The sequence below is a fragment of the Phalaenopsis equestris genome, unplaced genomic scaffold, assembly GCF_001263595.1.
Source record: "Phalaenopsis equestris unplaced genomic scaffold, ASM126359v1 Scaffold000294, whole genome shotgun sequence".
Lineage (NCBI taxonomy): Eukaryota > Viridiplantae > Streptophyta > Magnoliopsida > Asparagales > Orchidaceae > Phalaenopsis > Phalaenopsis equestris.
In genome coordinates, this window is record NW_018164736.1 from 138,105 (window position 1) to 153,591 (window position 15,487).

At 32.5% G+C, this 15,487-nt stretch overlaps 2 protein-coding genes across 5 annotated transcripts in view; one reads left to right on the forward strand and one right to left on the reverse strand.

Moving 5' to 3' along the window:
• Nucleotides 1–4,172, forward strand: part of LOC110025192 (probable plastid-lipid-associated protein 8, chloroplastic) — a 10,533-nt gene extending 6,361 nt beyond the window's left edge. The window contains exons 2-4 of the mRNA XM_020725512.1: nt 663–786; nt 1,326–1,505; nt 3,883–4,172. Of these exons, the coding sequence (XP_020581171.1) occupies nt 663–786; nt 1,326–1,505; nt 3,883–4,073 (495 nt within the window). The 3' untranslated portion in view covers nt 4,074–4,172. The remainder of the gene's footprint in view (nt 1–662; nt 787–1,325; nt 1,506–3,882) is intronic.
• A 1,064-nt stretch (nt 4,173–5,236) lies between these two features.
• LOC110025218 lies at nt 5,237–14,855 on the reverse strand. 4 transcript variants are annotated; one of them, XM_020725553.1, is made up of 11 exons: nt 14,747–14,855; nt 13,682–14,127; nt 13,124–13,222; nt 11,644–11,744; nt 11,457–11,528; nt 10,963–11,053; nt 10,206–10,286; nt 7,170–7,229; nt 6,630–6,752; nt 6,455–6,493; nt 5,237–5,581 (listed from the first exon to the last, which is right to left on the reverse strand). In XM_020725553.1, the coding sequence occupies exons 2-11, from the start codon at nt 14,063–14,065 to the stop codon at nt 5,453–5,455; spliced, it is 1,179 nt and encodes a 392-aa protein (XP_020581212.1). In that variant the 5' UTR covers nt 14,066–14,127; nt 14,747–14,855; the 3' UTR covers nt 5,237–5,452. The 4 variants fall into 4 exon arrangements, with proteins under 4 accessions (XP_020581212.1, XP_020581213.1, XP_020581214.1 ...); XM_020725554.1 differs by lacking the exon at nt 14,747–14,855 and adding an exon at nt 14,342–14,697; XM_020725555.1 differs by lacking the exon at nt 14,747–14,855 and having other exon boundaries at nt 13,682–14,190.
• Nucleotides 14,856–15,487: the final 632 nt, after the last annotated feature.

A 15,487-nucleotide genomic window follows, 5' to 3' on the forward strand; every position in this document is an offset into this window, starting at 1 on the left:
ATTAATTATATAACTTATATTATATAAATATACAATATCTATATTAGTATATTACTACTATAGTATATTAATATATTATTATTATTATTTTATTATATATTATAATTTATAAAATTTAATGTTTTAAAATATAATAAATTTTTTATTATTTTATATTTCAAACAATAACGATTCAAACACGAACGAACGCATCACTGTTCGTGTTTGGTTCGTTTAACTAACCGAACGAAAAAATTTTGTTCGTGTTTGTCTCGTTTACTTATCGAACGAATCGAACACGAACTCATTGACGAACCGAACACGAACTGTTCGCGAACAACGAGCTTTTTTGACAGCCCTACTTCCTATGAATTTATATATCTAACGTCTAAACTTTGCTTTTTTATATTTATACCACCAAAATATTTCATATCACATAAAAATACCACCATTTTAACATTTAAAAAGTGAAATGCACCTTTTCATGCATGGATAAGGTGATATGTATGTAAAAACTGAAGTTTATGTGTTAGATATGTAAATACATTAGAATTGAGTGGTATGTATGTAGATCTTCAAATATTTTAATACAGTATTCTTTTTCAGCGAGTTGTATCCATAGTTTGAATTTAGACCAAACTGTGTTTTATTGATGAATAGATGTAATTATACAATGGTTGTAGGTTAAGGGGACAGATCGAGGAGTTCTGCTTTCAAAAGATGGACATAGAGAGGTATCTGATGTTGCACAAAAGCTGCAGAAGTATTGTGTTAGTGAGCCTGTTAAATGTCCTTTGATATTTGGAGGTAAACTTTACACCAAGTTTTGCATGCATGCCTCTCAATTCCTATGTATTTACAAATTTAGCACCTAAACTTGATTTTTTTCATTTATACCACCTAAATATTTCTTGTCACATAAAACATTCCGCACTTTTTAGTTTTGAAAAGTGAAATAGACTTTTTTGCATGCATAGATAAGGTGACATATATAAAACATGAAGTTTATGTATTAGATATGTTAATACATAAGATTTGAGTGGTATGTATGTAAATTTTCTTTTTTTTTTTAACGGTCAACTTCATGATAAGTTACTCTTCGTGATCCTTTTATCGGCATATAATCCGCCTTACCATGCATAAAAAGGCACATTTCAATTTTTAAAAGTTAAATTAGTGGTATTCTTGATGTGTTATAAAAGATTTGGGTCGTGTAAATGTAAAAAGGTTGGGTGATAGATATGTAAATACATAGGAATTGGGTGGTATGTATGTAAATACCCACCCCCCCAAAAAAAAAAAAGAAGAAAAACCTATTTATGAGGCTGAAACTACTCATTTAACAGAGTGGGATGTGCTATACTGCTCGGTTCCAACATCTCCTGGAGGCGGCTATCGTAGTTCCTTTGGCCGTCTGTTTCTGAATGCAAAAGAGATGGTGCAGGTTGTTGAGGCTCCAAATGTTGTTCTGAACAAAGTTTCTTTCTCTGTTTTAGGCATCTTTGATGGAGCAGTTTCCTTGAAAGGTAAAGTGTAGGGGCTTACTTTTATTTTTATTTTATTTTTTGTGCTTTTATTTTATGAAGATTTACATTCATGCCACTCAATTCTCAAGTATTTTTACGTATATGTAGATGAATAGGTGTATATTGCTTTTTGAAAGTTAAAATAATTGTATTTTTGATGCGATATGAAAGATTTGGGTGGCATGAATGTGAGAAAAGTAAATACATATGAATTGGGTGGTATGTAGGTAAATGCCCCTTTATTTTATGTTTTCAATTGAAATATAATATGTTTGACAATGTTAAATATAAATTAACTTATTTTGAAAAAGACTAAAAAAATAATTATTATTTTGAGTGTTTTTTTAAAAAAAATTTACATTCCGCATAATTCTTATGTTTTTACATGTTTAACTTTGACACTTTCATATTTACATGTGTGGCGCTCAAATGATTAGTTTATTATATTAAAATACCACTATTGCTAAAGTTTTAAATGTGAATACACATTTTCATGCATAGATTTATGACACCAAAATACTATAAATGTAAATATAAAATTTTAGGTAATTGTATGGCATGTATGTAAAATTCCCTACAATTTAATGATGTAAGAAGTTTGGAGCTAGGGGTATAGTTGAGTTAAGCTAGCTATGAGCCTACATGCATAAAAATGGTAATATAAAACACACTTAAAAAATATTATAATCCAATGATTTATATATAATGGTAATGAAAATGTTTAAAAATTTCATCTCTTCTCCTTGTTATAGATTTATTTTCTCTCCTATAATTTTTTTTTTTATTTCTTATAACACCGGCTATGCCCGGCTATGCTAACTAGAGTTGTTATTTGTGTTCAAGCCACGAAAGATATGCATACAAAGTTGTTACTTGTGTTTGAACAAAAGGAGGATTGACCGAGTATCTTCCTATTTCAGTTGGATTACATCAGGGATAAACTTTACGCTTATATCTTTTTGCTTTAATTATGGATGCTCTTAATGGACATTTATAGGAGGATGTATCTTTGTGTATGTTTTTCGCTGATGATATCCTCCTTTTGGATAAGACTAGAGAAAGAGTTGAGGAAAAACTTGAATTATAGAAGTTTACATTAGAGTCTGAAGGCTTTTGTTTGAGTAGATCTAAAACGGAATACATGATATATAATTTTAGTAGCAGTAGATCTAGTTACGGAGTTGTAGCAATGAGTGATCAAATGATTAAAAGAAGTGAACATTTTAGATATCTCAGGTCTAATGTTCAAAGTGATGGTGATATATATAGGAATGTTATTAGTGGAATTCAAGTTGGATGGTTGAAGTGGAGGAATGCATCGTGCCTATTATGTGATAGAAAAGTACCGCTCAAGAATTATGGTCTGTTTGGGACGGCTGCAACTATTTTAAGAAGTAGTTAAAGAAGAAGCTGTTGTTTAAAAAGTTGTGGTGACTATTATAATTTTTTTTTTGAAAAATTAATACCACAGCTTTTTAGCAGCTACCATATGTAGCCATGTATGGTGGAAAAATTCAGGTTTTAACTACAGTTTTTTGAAAACGAAGACATAATGCAGTTGTTTCAAACAAAAAAAAAACTACATTGCGGCACAGCACTGCCACTCCAAACGCGCCGTTAAAAGAAATTTTTATAAGATGGTGATGAGACCTACGATACTTAATGGCGCAAAATGTTGGCCTATAAAAGATAAGCATAAAACTAAGGGTTTATTTGGGGTGGTTGTAGCTATTTGAAGAAGCAGCTGCTGAAGTTGCTAAAGAAGAAGAAGTTTAAAAATCTACGGTGACTATTACAAAAAAAAGATTGAAAAAGTTAGACTGCATCTTTCTAGCAGCCACTGCAGGTAGTTAGATCTGGTGAGAAAACACAGTTTTTAGTTGCAGTCTTTTGAGAACACAGACAAAACACAATTTTGCTAAAAAGAAAAATTGTGGTGTGGTACCGCACTGTTGCCCCAAATGCACCCTAAGTTAAGTGTTTTTTAGATGAGAATGCTTAGATGGATGAGTGACTTGATACTTAGAGACAAAATGCAAAACACATGCATTCGTGAATCCATAGCTGCAGACGCAAACAAGATTAAAGAGAGTCATTTTAGATGGTTTGATCACATTAAATGTCAGTCATCTGATGATCCAGTTAGGAGAGTAGATGTTTTAAATTTTACTTTTATTAAGAAAGGTAGAGATAGACCTAAAAAGCTTTGGGCATGTTGTATAAAAAATGATCTTAATTTATTAGAATAAAATGAAAATTTGACACTGAATAGAACACAATGGAGAAAAAGGATTCGTATAGCCGGCCCCACTTAGTGGGATAAAGGCTTGTTGTTATTGTGGCAATTTTATTTTTATTTTATATTTTTCATTTTCAGGTAAGTTGAAAGTACTTGATGAGAAGTGGATCCAAGTGATATTTGAACCCCCTGAATTGAAAATAGGGTCTCTGGGCTTCCAATATGGTGGTGAGAGTGAGGTTAAACTTGAAATTACTTATATTGATGAGAAAATTAGATTAGGAATGGGCTCCAAAGGCTCCCTTTTTGTCTTTTTAAGAAGAGGTTAATAAACCTCTATTATTCTCTCTCTCTCCATTTTTTTCAAGCTGAAACTGTTCCTTCTGCTGTGTGTACTAATTCAATAATAGCTCTTTTGTTGCTGATTTGAGGCTTGGTGTTCATTTTTTTTGTTGGAAGCTTTACATAGATAGCACTTAATTTTTATGTATTTACATACTACCACCTAAATTTTAATTTGTACATGTATGCCACCATATCTATGGATGAAAATGTGTATTTCACTTTGTTAAAATAGTGATATATTTTATGTGTGTAAATACATAGGAATTAGGTGGCATGTATGTAAATACCCTTTTTTTTATTGATGTTTCTATTTAGAATTTGGCATATTTTTTTTTTCTGAAAAAATGTAATTTTGCTATTTTTTGTGATATTTATGCACATTATGCCAAACATTTCTTATAATTAATGGGCATTCTCCAAGTAGTGTTTCCCATTAGTGATCTTCCTAGTGGCAGCCAAAAAAATAAAAAATAAATAAATAATAATCAACTCAAAAAATTAAATAAAAAGGGCAAAAGATAAGACTAAAGATTGGTTTGATTTTGATTTTGATTATAAAATTCAATAAATTGATTAATATAGGTTTGCTTAGCTCTATATTTCATGGCTCATGACTTTTTAACACACTTATTTAAAGGCACTGTTTAATAAAGTATCTGACATAAATTATCTTATTTCATCATAACATCTTATTTTACCACTTTATTTATGCATGAAAATATGTATATCACTTTTTAAAATTTAAGATAATAATATTTCTGATGTGACATGAAAGTAATCATTATAAAAGTAAAAAAAAAAATAAAATAAAATTAGTTTTAGATATGTAAATACATAGGAATTTGGTGGTATGTAAATGACCACTAGAAAAAATTGAAAGGTACAACACCCTCAAAGAAAATTTTAGATAAATGCATAACCAAAAAAGGGATTAAAAAATAAGAAAAATGGGCTATAATAGACATACATGAGCAAAGTTTTATCATAATATACGAAGGGATTAAAAAAATAAGAAAAATGGGCTATCATAGACATACATGAGCAAAGTTTTATCATAATATACATGCTAAAATAAATAACAAAATTTGCTGTCCTTTTTTGCATTTTCTAATAATAAACAACATGAAGGGGTGAAATAAGATAAAATAAAAAAAAAATAAAACTAAGGTTGTCATCAATTGAAAAGAAAAATAAATAAATAAACTTAAAAAAAGAAAAAAAAAATATGAGGGAGAAAGGTAACTATCATATTAGTAGCTAGTTCAGTGCTGCTGAATTAGCATTCTCCTCTCAGAATCTGAATTTGGGGAAGTCAAGATGAAGGTCTATGCTTCCAAAAGAATAATGAACGCAAAGGAATTTTTCATAATTCTGTGTAAATAGGAAACAAATTTAATAGCTTTTCAAGAGTTTCGGGGTAGAATTTACGAGCAAACAAGTAGCATGGTCTCCTCTTTCCATTCCATAAGCAAGGCTTTATCTGCTCTACTTTCTGCAAATAAGAAAAAAAAAAACATAATATGTAAAATAATGTGTTATATAAAAGAATTGGGGCATTTACATACATACTCCAATTCATATGTATCTAATCTTTGTTTTTTTTTACGTATATACCACCAAAATCTTTCATATCACATCAGATATAAAAAAAAAAAAGGTGAAATACACAGTTTCATGTGTAGATAATGTGGCATGTGTAATAATTGAAGTTTCGGTGTGCAAATAGATAGGAATTGAATGGTATGTATGTCAATGTTCCAAAAGAATTTTTACTGAAAACTCGTGTAACTACACCGGGAAAGGAAAATGAATCATAGAAATAGGAATAGCATTTTATGAATAGATTGAATCACAAAAAAAGTCTAGTGGACTATTTTGGAGTTCTTAATAGTGCTTTTGCACTACCAAAAAATTGCTTTTGCATTAGATTCTATTACAATTGATACATGATGTTGTATAGGGTAAATTTATGTACTTTAATCTAATAAGTATTCTTATTATATATGCACTGTGGCATCTGCGAAGTCAGTTCTAAATCCCTTAGGATCACGGGTTCTAGCCAGCCTAAATACATCTGCCTTGCAACGCGGGGTCGAGTGGTTAGGCACATGAGGATGTCTGGGGGCTGATATCATAGCCTCCGACCATTCTTTAAAAAATAATAAAATAATAAAAAATATTGCTCAGCATCAAATTCTTGTATAGCTTCGCCTTTCCCTCGGTGTTACTAGAAAGCAAATCCATACCAGGGAAACTATGTATATCGATGCAAAAAATGATGACAATATGAGCTTCAGGCAAAAAATCATAGGATTCAAATATGAACTGGTAGAAATGTACAAAACAAGTTTAAGAATATTATTACCTTGTCATCACTTGTGACATGATAATTCCAATCAACAGACTGCAAAAGAAAAATGAAATGTAAAACTTATACAGCAACAAATCCAATCCAAAATAAACAAAAAAAAAACTTATACAGCAACAAATCCAATCCAAAATAAATTTGCAAATTATAAATGGAGCAGAAAATAGTTTACTGTAATATTCTTCAAGAGCTCATAGGTGACATCTTCAAGCTGGTATGCTTTTGGATGCCATTTTCCTTCAGACCAATCAACATGAGTGATGGACCAATTTGCTATACCAACAGGATCAATCATCTAAAAGTTTCCCGAAGGTTAGTTCCATGGAGCAAGCAAATTTTAAAAAAATGGGGGCATGTACATACATAGCATACAATTCTTATGTATTTACATTTCTGACCTAAACTTTTTTTATTTTTATTTTTTCACATTTAGCACTAAAATCTTTAATATAAAATCCAAAACAGCACCATAAATACTTTTTAAAATTTAAATACACATTTTAATGCATATGTTTAAAGCATTAAACTGATATGTATGTAAATATTAGTTTACGTGTGAGATACGTAAATACATAGAGTTGTGTGTTATTTATATAATTTCCCATTTAGTGAGTAGAAATTAAACTTATAAAATGATAAGCCTTTGCCTAAATAGATGGAAAAAACAACATTTGATACCTAGAAAAAGAGTTAAAAGGACTTGTGAGATTACATAGAATAGAGTTGGCAAATAATGTTCGTCGGCGTAGCAATTGCGTCCTTCAATGCCAGGCTGCAAAAAACAACAAAGAAAGCAACAAAAGTAGTTCATTTATACGAGATTTAGCTCCTCAATAGTTCTTAGGTACTTGAGCTCTAAAGTTGAGGGAAAAAGGATGGGCTCCATACAAATTCATTAGTACTGACTAAACAAGATATAAATCAAACAGTTTCTAGAAGACTCCAAACTAAAGTTCTATTTATGATGGCTAATGGTGGTCGTAAAGTTGTGGTGGAGAAAACAAGAAATTTGCAGTGTGAATTATAATTTTATTTTTAAAAAAATTCAAACAACAATTTTCTTACAACCAACATACCATACAAATCTGGTTGTAAAAAATAATTTCTTTATCACAAAAATTTTTTAGAAAGCAGCAAGAAAGCAGTCCCCAAACAGAACTATGATGGTGGTCTGAAATGCAAAGCAGGCATAAATCTGTCCCAAACGGACCCTAAAGATGATATAAAATTTTGTAGACCTGAGCCCAAGTAGATTTATAAAGTCATGTCATTGGAGGGAGCTTCATAGTCACAAGAAAGTACGAATCCAACCATGGAAAAAGTGATCGGCAAGAAAAGCATGCTAAACAAGACTGTAACTTGTGTGCATATGTGAAATGGGAAGCAGATTAACATTATATTCCAGTAACATAATAATTTTGGAGTCAATTTAAATCTTTGCTTAAAGATACAAATACAAAAGAGCAACACGGCAGAAAGTGAAACCAACAAACAAAAATTGATGCAAAAACATGGTCGACTCTTTCTTGATGTGAATGAAATGAGAAAATGATGACTTTAAATCCATGCTATGTTTGGCTTAAATTTTATGTTGATTTATGCTGTATGATGCTTGTTTCATTGTACGCATTTAAATTAATTTAAATGTTATAGTCAATATAAAGTTAATTATTTTTCATTATTTATGAACAACTAAAATCAATGATTTTGGGAGAGAATTTTCTTGTTCACTTTTATTTGTAAACATGTGGCTATCAGGCAACGGATCAATTCATCTCCCCCTAAAAAAAAAAAAGCTGTAATTTTGACTGGCCCACAAAAATTTTGAGTCATCTTGTGCTGTTTGATCTATCTATGTTACTAAATGGAGATCTATCAAATTCCTTCTTGATAAGTGCTTTCATTGTAAACATATTGGATTTTACTAAGATCTAGTACTTCCTACTCAGAATCCGCTTCTGTAATGTTGATAAATGGCAATTCGAGGATGTTGGCAACTTCCAAAAAAAAAAAAAAAAAAAACTACCTAAGAGAGAAAACTAACAAGTAACTACATTTTTTTCATTCCATTCCTCAATGTGTTCCAATAAGAACTATTTATAGAATAAAAGTGATGGGAAACTCTATTAACTAGTAATACTAATTAACCTAATACAAGATATTAAGTAATATAGTATCCTATCATTACTCCACCCTACAAAAGAACCTTGTCCTCAAGGTCAAACAAGTCCCAGAAAAATGAGTAGAAATGACAGTGTTAAAATCAACCAACATTAACTACAGAGTGTGGCAAAGATTTATTCTTGATTCAATTTCTTGGTCGAAGAAAACAGAAAGTGAGATATTAAGTGATAAATTTATCATATGCAAGAAGCACAAGTCACAGAACAATCTAATAACGACATCTGATAATTTGATGTTTCAACTCCATTTGCAGATCCATACTAAATTCCAAGAGGCTTCTTGCAAGCTCATGGCCTTCATTAGTTTTGTCCTTGGATTCCATAGAAAGCTTCTGAAGAAACTCTGTTCTTGAATAAGCAACAACAATTTCTTGCAGAACTGTAAGAACTAATAGTTTTGGAGTGTCAGGCGACGGTCGGAGAAGGTGCTTGCATGACTGGGAAATCGGATGGCAGGCATCCTGAGAGCAGCAGTTGTCGGAAGAAATTCTACGGATTTTGCCGATAAAGAACAGAATAGTGATGAAGAGGGAAGGATGGTGGTCAATGTGGTGAGATTTGCTATCGCGAGATAATGAATTGAGTGTGGGAATGGTCGGGGTGATTCACGGAGAGGTGTTTGGATCTTTCAAGGTTGAGATGGAATCTTTTGAATTCTTAGTGGCTAGCGGTGAAAACAACAGGCTTTCGGCGAATTAGCTGGCCGGCGACATGGAAGGATCTAATTTAGTTGATTTTTTATTATTGCTAACAATGGCGGATGATGGATCATGAACAGGACAATGAAACTATTGGCTTGGCAGCAAAATCTTGAACGGGGATGGTTCTTGGACTCGGCTAATGGGAGGAATAAACAAAGGAGCTTGGACAGGGAGATGTGGCGGTGGAGGGAGAGGGCAGATGACAGTGGGGAGAAGAGTACGGCAACAAGAGCGCCTTTGATGCGAACTTGCTTTTTTAATATTCATAAATGACAAATCGAGGATGCGGGCAACTCCCAATATGAGAAAAGAAATAACACTACCTAAAAGAAAGAACTAACAAGTAACTATATTTTTTCATTCCATTCCTCAATGTGTCCAATAAGAACTATTTATATAATAAAAGTGATAGGATACTACAACAAGAGAATCAATCTATTAACTAATCACACTAATTAACCTATAAAAGATATTACGTAATATAGTATCCTATCAGAACCACACACAATATCTATCCTTGAAACGTAATGACAATGAGCCCCTGCTTACCAATAACAAACTGTGCAGCTCCTCACAACAGGTTCATTTTCTCTTACCCACAATAATCTCCCATCCCCGCCAACCACTTGATTTGGACCGATGGGATTGTAATATTCATTTTCTTAAATATTATGAAAAGAAATTCCTAATCAAACACATGAATATTTTCTAGCATGGTTATTCAGTCACCTGACCCAAAAAGCATAAGGCTTTCATTATCATATGATATCGGTGCATAAAAATAAACAGTGTTCTTGTTCTATGCATCTGCCTATTTTCAAAGTATAATTAACCCATTCTAAAAAGGAAAATTCTTTAAATTACCTTGCAATGAAGTTTGAATTTTGTGTAATACAGGCTATCCGCCAAGATTAACAAAGCGTGCTGCCGCTTCACTGAGAACCACTGCAAGTAAGTATAACGCTTCCACTTAGGAAATGAACAAGTAGAACTTCTCATATGCATCAAAAGAAAGCACCTTTTGAAAAATACTTCTTAGCATGAACAAACAAAAGATGCAGAGCATAGAATGTGCTGTTTATCAACTAGAATGAGAAATAACTAGAACATTGAGCTCAAGTATGGAAAACAAAAGCAAAAGCAACAAAATGCATCCTAATGCATCCTATATATCCATAAAATTATGATAGGAGGATTGTTTTCTTTTCGATTTATTCTTCTTTTTATTTTATCTCCTAAGGATGGGAATTTTTATGGCAGATGAGCTTTTAAAATAAGAGATTATGTCGTAGTATGCTTTTTTTAGTTTCTAATGCTATTCCTTTAAGGGTCATTTACAAACATAGCACGCAATTCTTATGTATTTACACATCTCACACCTAAATTTTTATATTTACACACACAGCACTCAAATCTTTAATATCACATCATAAACAACAGTATTACCATTTTTAAAAGTGAAATTCACTTTTTTCGTGCATAGGTTTAAAACAACAAAGTACTATGCATGTAAACATAAAAGTTTAGGTGTGAGATATGTAAATACATAAGAATTGTGTGCTACGTATGTAAATTTTCCTTCCTTTAATTATCATCTCTATAGCAGAATAACAGAACATACCTGTGCACCCTTCCTGAAGCTGCTCTCCTCAATCTCAGGCATCATGTGTGCAGAATACCTACCAGTGCCGAGTGGTCCGGGATCTTCAAAACTAGAAAAAGAGAGACTTCGGTCAGAAAAATTCGGTAAACCTACTTTTAAACATGGGAGAATAGTTTCCCAAGAAACTTATGAAGTCAATGAGTTTGTAGCTTAAACCTAAAGGGTTCTTTGGTAGTATCTTTTTTAATAGGATTTATGCTTAATTTAGCGCCATAACGTAAATTCAACCAAACAGATAAATATTGCATGTCAAATCTGGCGATGATTAAATCCGAATTTCTTCTCATTTCATCCATAAATCCGGGTTTACTAAATCTAGTAATTTGACAGATTTGATAAATCTCAATTTATAGGATTTACTAAATCTAATTTCAGCCAAACAGCCCCTAATTGTCAGTTTTAAATCAGCTGACACGATTCAATTTATTGAAAAAAATTGCACTAAACCTTACCAATCAATAAAGCTCACATTAGTGAGCATTAGATAATTGTACACATACTCAAAACTATGCAGTGGAATGCAGCTGTAGCACAAGCAAAAAAAAAAAAAAAAAAAAAAAAGAGGATTAGGAAAAGTAGAGTGAAGTGGGATGAAATATAGTTTATGAGCTAAAAAACTAAAATACTTTAATCTATCACCTGTCTGAAAGTAACACAAATTGTTGATTATCTACGTCTTGCAAAGCATTTGCCAAAAGTCTTCTCTCAGCATCAACCATCGAGATTTTTCCCCAAACCACCTGCACATATTTGTTTGCATTTTATTGGTTTGTGTCTTCCAAATCTCTTTCCACAAGTAGCAAACCACACTTCAATTGTAACTTAGAAAGAAAAATCACTAATAGATCTTGAAACAATCAATTACTTGAATGAAGAAAACAATAAATGAGAAAAGTGTCGAAAATGCTCCCCTGACAATAATTTGCAAGGAGTTTGTTTAGTCCCAAAGTCTATTAAAGTGCAATTTATTCCCAGACTCTTTTAGTTAAAGCTAAAAAAGTCTTCCTTTGGGTTTATTTTAGCCCATATTAAAAGAGTATACAGAGTAATTTAAGACTTTTATAGATTTCAAGACTAAAATGGCCCTATTTAAGTAGTCTGGATTATTTTGACGTTTTACTTAAAAAAAGGATAAACACTTAAATAATAATGTTATTCCATGAGTTGAGAAAATGTTTAACCATGACAAGTGATAATAAAAAGTTAAGAACTTCTGGAAATGAAGATTTACATCTGACTACAAAAAAATCATGCTTGGATGGACAGAATAAAAATTGAAACTTCCACAACATGATCACAAGCTTAACAAATAATGATTCAAGACTCTCATTAGGCTATTTTAGATATTAATACTTTTTATTCTTCATCTTCCTTAAGTGTCTTGGCCGCAAAAAATAAAAGGAAAAACAAACTACCCCTATCCAACAAAATGATACTAGTACAATGTATGTATACATATACATGTATGTATGTGTATATATGTGTATGCGCGGTCTTAATGCAATTTGATTTCATTCAGATTTCCCTTCAAAATAAGCCAAAGTGCAATTCGGTGACATTTCGGCCATTAAAAATTTCATGCTCTTCTTTTGCATGTATTGAAATGTCAAGATTTTGAAGAGACCGAGAATTAATATAAATAAGAATAAGTGAGGAGAATAACAAGCGTGGAAGCAAAAGTTCCATGGATACTACCAGAAACAGATAATGCAGGATGAGGCTCCAGATAAAAAAAAGCTTTGAAATCTTCGCATCGAAAAGCCAGCCATTTTATTGATGAAATTTGTGTGCATTACAATAAAAAAAGAAGATATTCATCTTGTTAAGCCTTTAATTAAACCAAACTACAACTCGTTAGCACAATGTCTCATCCATAAATTTTGATAAATGTATCACCAACAAGAATACAATTTTTTAGCAATTTTTAAAGCTATTTGTGGATAAAGATACATTACATATGCAGAGTCATGACCATTTTTTTGCATGTCACACAGACATATAACATAAATGCTGACTATTATTCTTTAAGAATTAGGGCAGTATATATACATAGACTTCAGAAAGGCATGTTCAAGTAAATAAATAAAGCATAACAACTTAGAGAATGTGGTTTAGAAACCTTTGCGCTATGAATATCTCTTCCAATGAAAATGGGGCTAATGTGTACTGGCTTTTCTCTAGATGCATGTACATAAATGGAATATTTACCCTCATGGCCCTGTTAGATAAATATTGGAAAAGACAAATGAGGCAAAGCATACATACAACAAAAGCTATAATAAGTAAAACAGTAAGAAAATAACATATTAAACAGATAATTTTGAAAATATGATGCATGGCTTTATTTTCTAATTCCAAAATCACACATGAGCAATAAAATAAAACACCTCTATACCATATAAAGAAGGGGCATTTACATGCATAGCACACAATTCTAATGTATTAACATATCTCACACCTAAACTTCCATATTTACAGACATAGCGCGCAAATCCTTAATATGCTATGTATTTCAATATGAAAATTTAAGTGTGAGATATGTAAACACATAAGAATTGTGTGTTGGGTATGTAAATTTCCCTAAAAGTAAACCAGAAGATTCAGATTCACAAATTAAATTAACACTATCTAACGGTTTATCAAACAACAATTACTATATATATACACTAGGCCCAACCTCAAAAAATTTCTCCCAGAGCTTTTCAAAAGGCAACGAACCAGGAGTTAAGAACATGAAAGCTATCTTCGGAACGATCACTTCGGCAAGTGGCATCGACAGTATGTCTTTGAAAACGACGCGAGAAGCAACTTCTTCATCAGTAAGGACTCGAGAGTTTATGGGAGGAAACCAATCCTTGAACGGGCTACAAACGCTGGAGGCGAAGAAGTAGCAGTCGGAGTAATGCCGCGGAGGATATATGTAAGCAACAATCAATGAGGCACAAACCAGAGAAACCAAGACGATAATCCATATCGGCCTTCCTGATGCTGGTCTGGAGCGCAAAACAGGCATGCTTTGCTTATCCCAAATGCCTACTTCCCAGACTTTGTGAGATTTCATCTATAGGGCATTACTACATATATTTTAGAATTTATATGTGAAATCCCTTCTAGCCTGTAGAGCTGCCAATGATCGTCAGCACGATTTAGTCACTCGCTAATATGCAGAATAACAGTCAAATTTGAACCCAGAAAAGAAATCAAGAGTTGAATCATCTAATATTGCAAAGACGATAAATAAATAACTGGAAATAATAAAAAAGAAACAAGACAAATGAAAGGAATTTTCGTGCCGCAATTTGCAAGTAGAACAAAATAAAAATATTATTCCCCATACCCATTTGTCTCATCTGTCTTCCTCCCCGAATCAGACTATAATAAATGTACCAGAAAACATACACCAACAACCTAACTGAAAATCCATCCATAAACTGAAAGCTAATAAACACCCAACAATAATCAAACAAAATGCCGTCTCCTTATTCCTCATGGATCCTCCTCAGAATCAAACCATCACTTCCGATCACCGAGGCCACAAACCCAAAACTATTGAAAACCTCCAACCTCATCCAACCCGTCCCAGCATCATCCAGAACATGGAAGCAAATGGGTCCACGGGAATGCTCCGGATCAGCCGGAATCCGCCTGCTCCGGCGACCACGAGCTAACAGCAGCTTCTAGATGTAGATAGAGAGAGAGAGAGGAGGAGGAGGAGGAGGAGGTCGTGGTGATCGCTCAATACCTGGTATGCGCCGACGAGGCGGAGAGCGACAGAGATCGCCTGATCGTTAGATCTGGAAGGTGGACGTAAGGGAGACCGAGTGGAGGAAAATAATACGACCGGAACTGCTGAAAAGGAGAGTTGGGATTATTATTTATTATATATTTATCTATATATAAAGACACCTAATTATATGCATAGATTCGAGACAAAATATTTACTTTTATAGCTTTTATTGGGGTGCTTTTTTTAATTATATGTTCCTCGTTTTCGTGTCGCTGGGTTGGTGGCTGTCCGAATTTGTCGGAGTTCCGCTTCATTGCTTGAGGCGGCAGTTTTTATACATACATAGATGTATATCCATACATACATATACATACTTATATATATATATATATATATGAACAAATATTGCATGAGGAAATATTTGTTTATATAATCACGTCACGTGGACACGTGGAGATGACAGAAAAAAAAATTAGCCCGATAGCACAGGGGAATATTCCTCTCGTGTTATTCAGCTATTGTATGTTATTCACGTGTTATTGTGCTCTGGGAATATTTTTGGTGTTATAATAACACAATAATACATCACTAACACTTGAATAACACATAATAACATCTGAATAACATAAAATAACACTTGAATAACGAGAGAGAAATATTCTCTTGTGTTACCAGACATATTTAATTTTTTTTCTACCATCGCCACGTGACGTGATTTCATTGGACTCCGTACCTAACTCTACGTGTGGAGTCCTG

What these genes read in the sequence shown, in the direction of transcription:
- LOC110025218 (XM_020725553.1), bottom strand. Translation starts at nt 14,065, where the DNA reads ATGAAATCTCACAAAGTCTGGGAAGTAGGCATTTGGGATAAGCAAAGC. An exon ending in ATTTGCCAACTCTATTCTAT is followed by an intron (nt 6,753 to 7,169) that starts GTAATCTCACAA and finishes GGAAACTTTTAG; the next exon opens with ATGATTGATCCTGTTGGTAT. An exon ending in AGCTCTTGAAGAATATTACA is followed by an intron (nt 6,494 to 6,629) that starts GTAAACTATTTT and finishes TTTCTTTTGCAG; the next exon opens with TCTGTTGATTGGAATTATCA.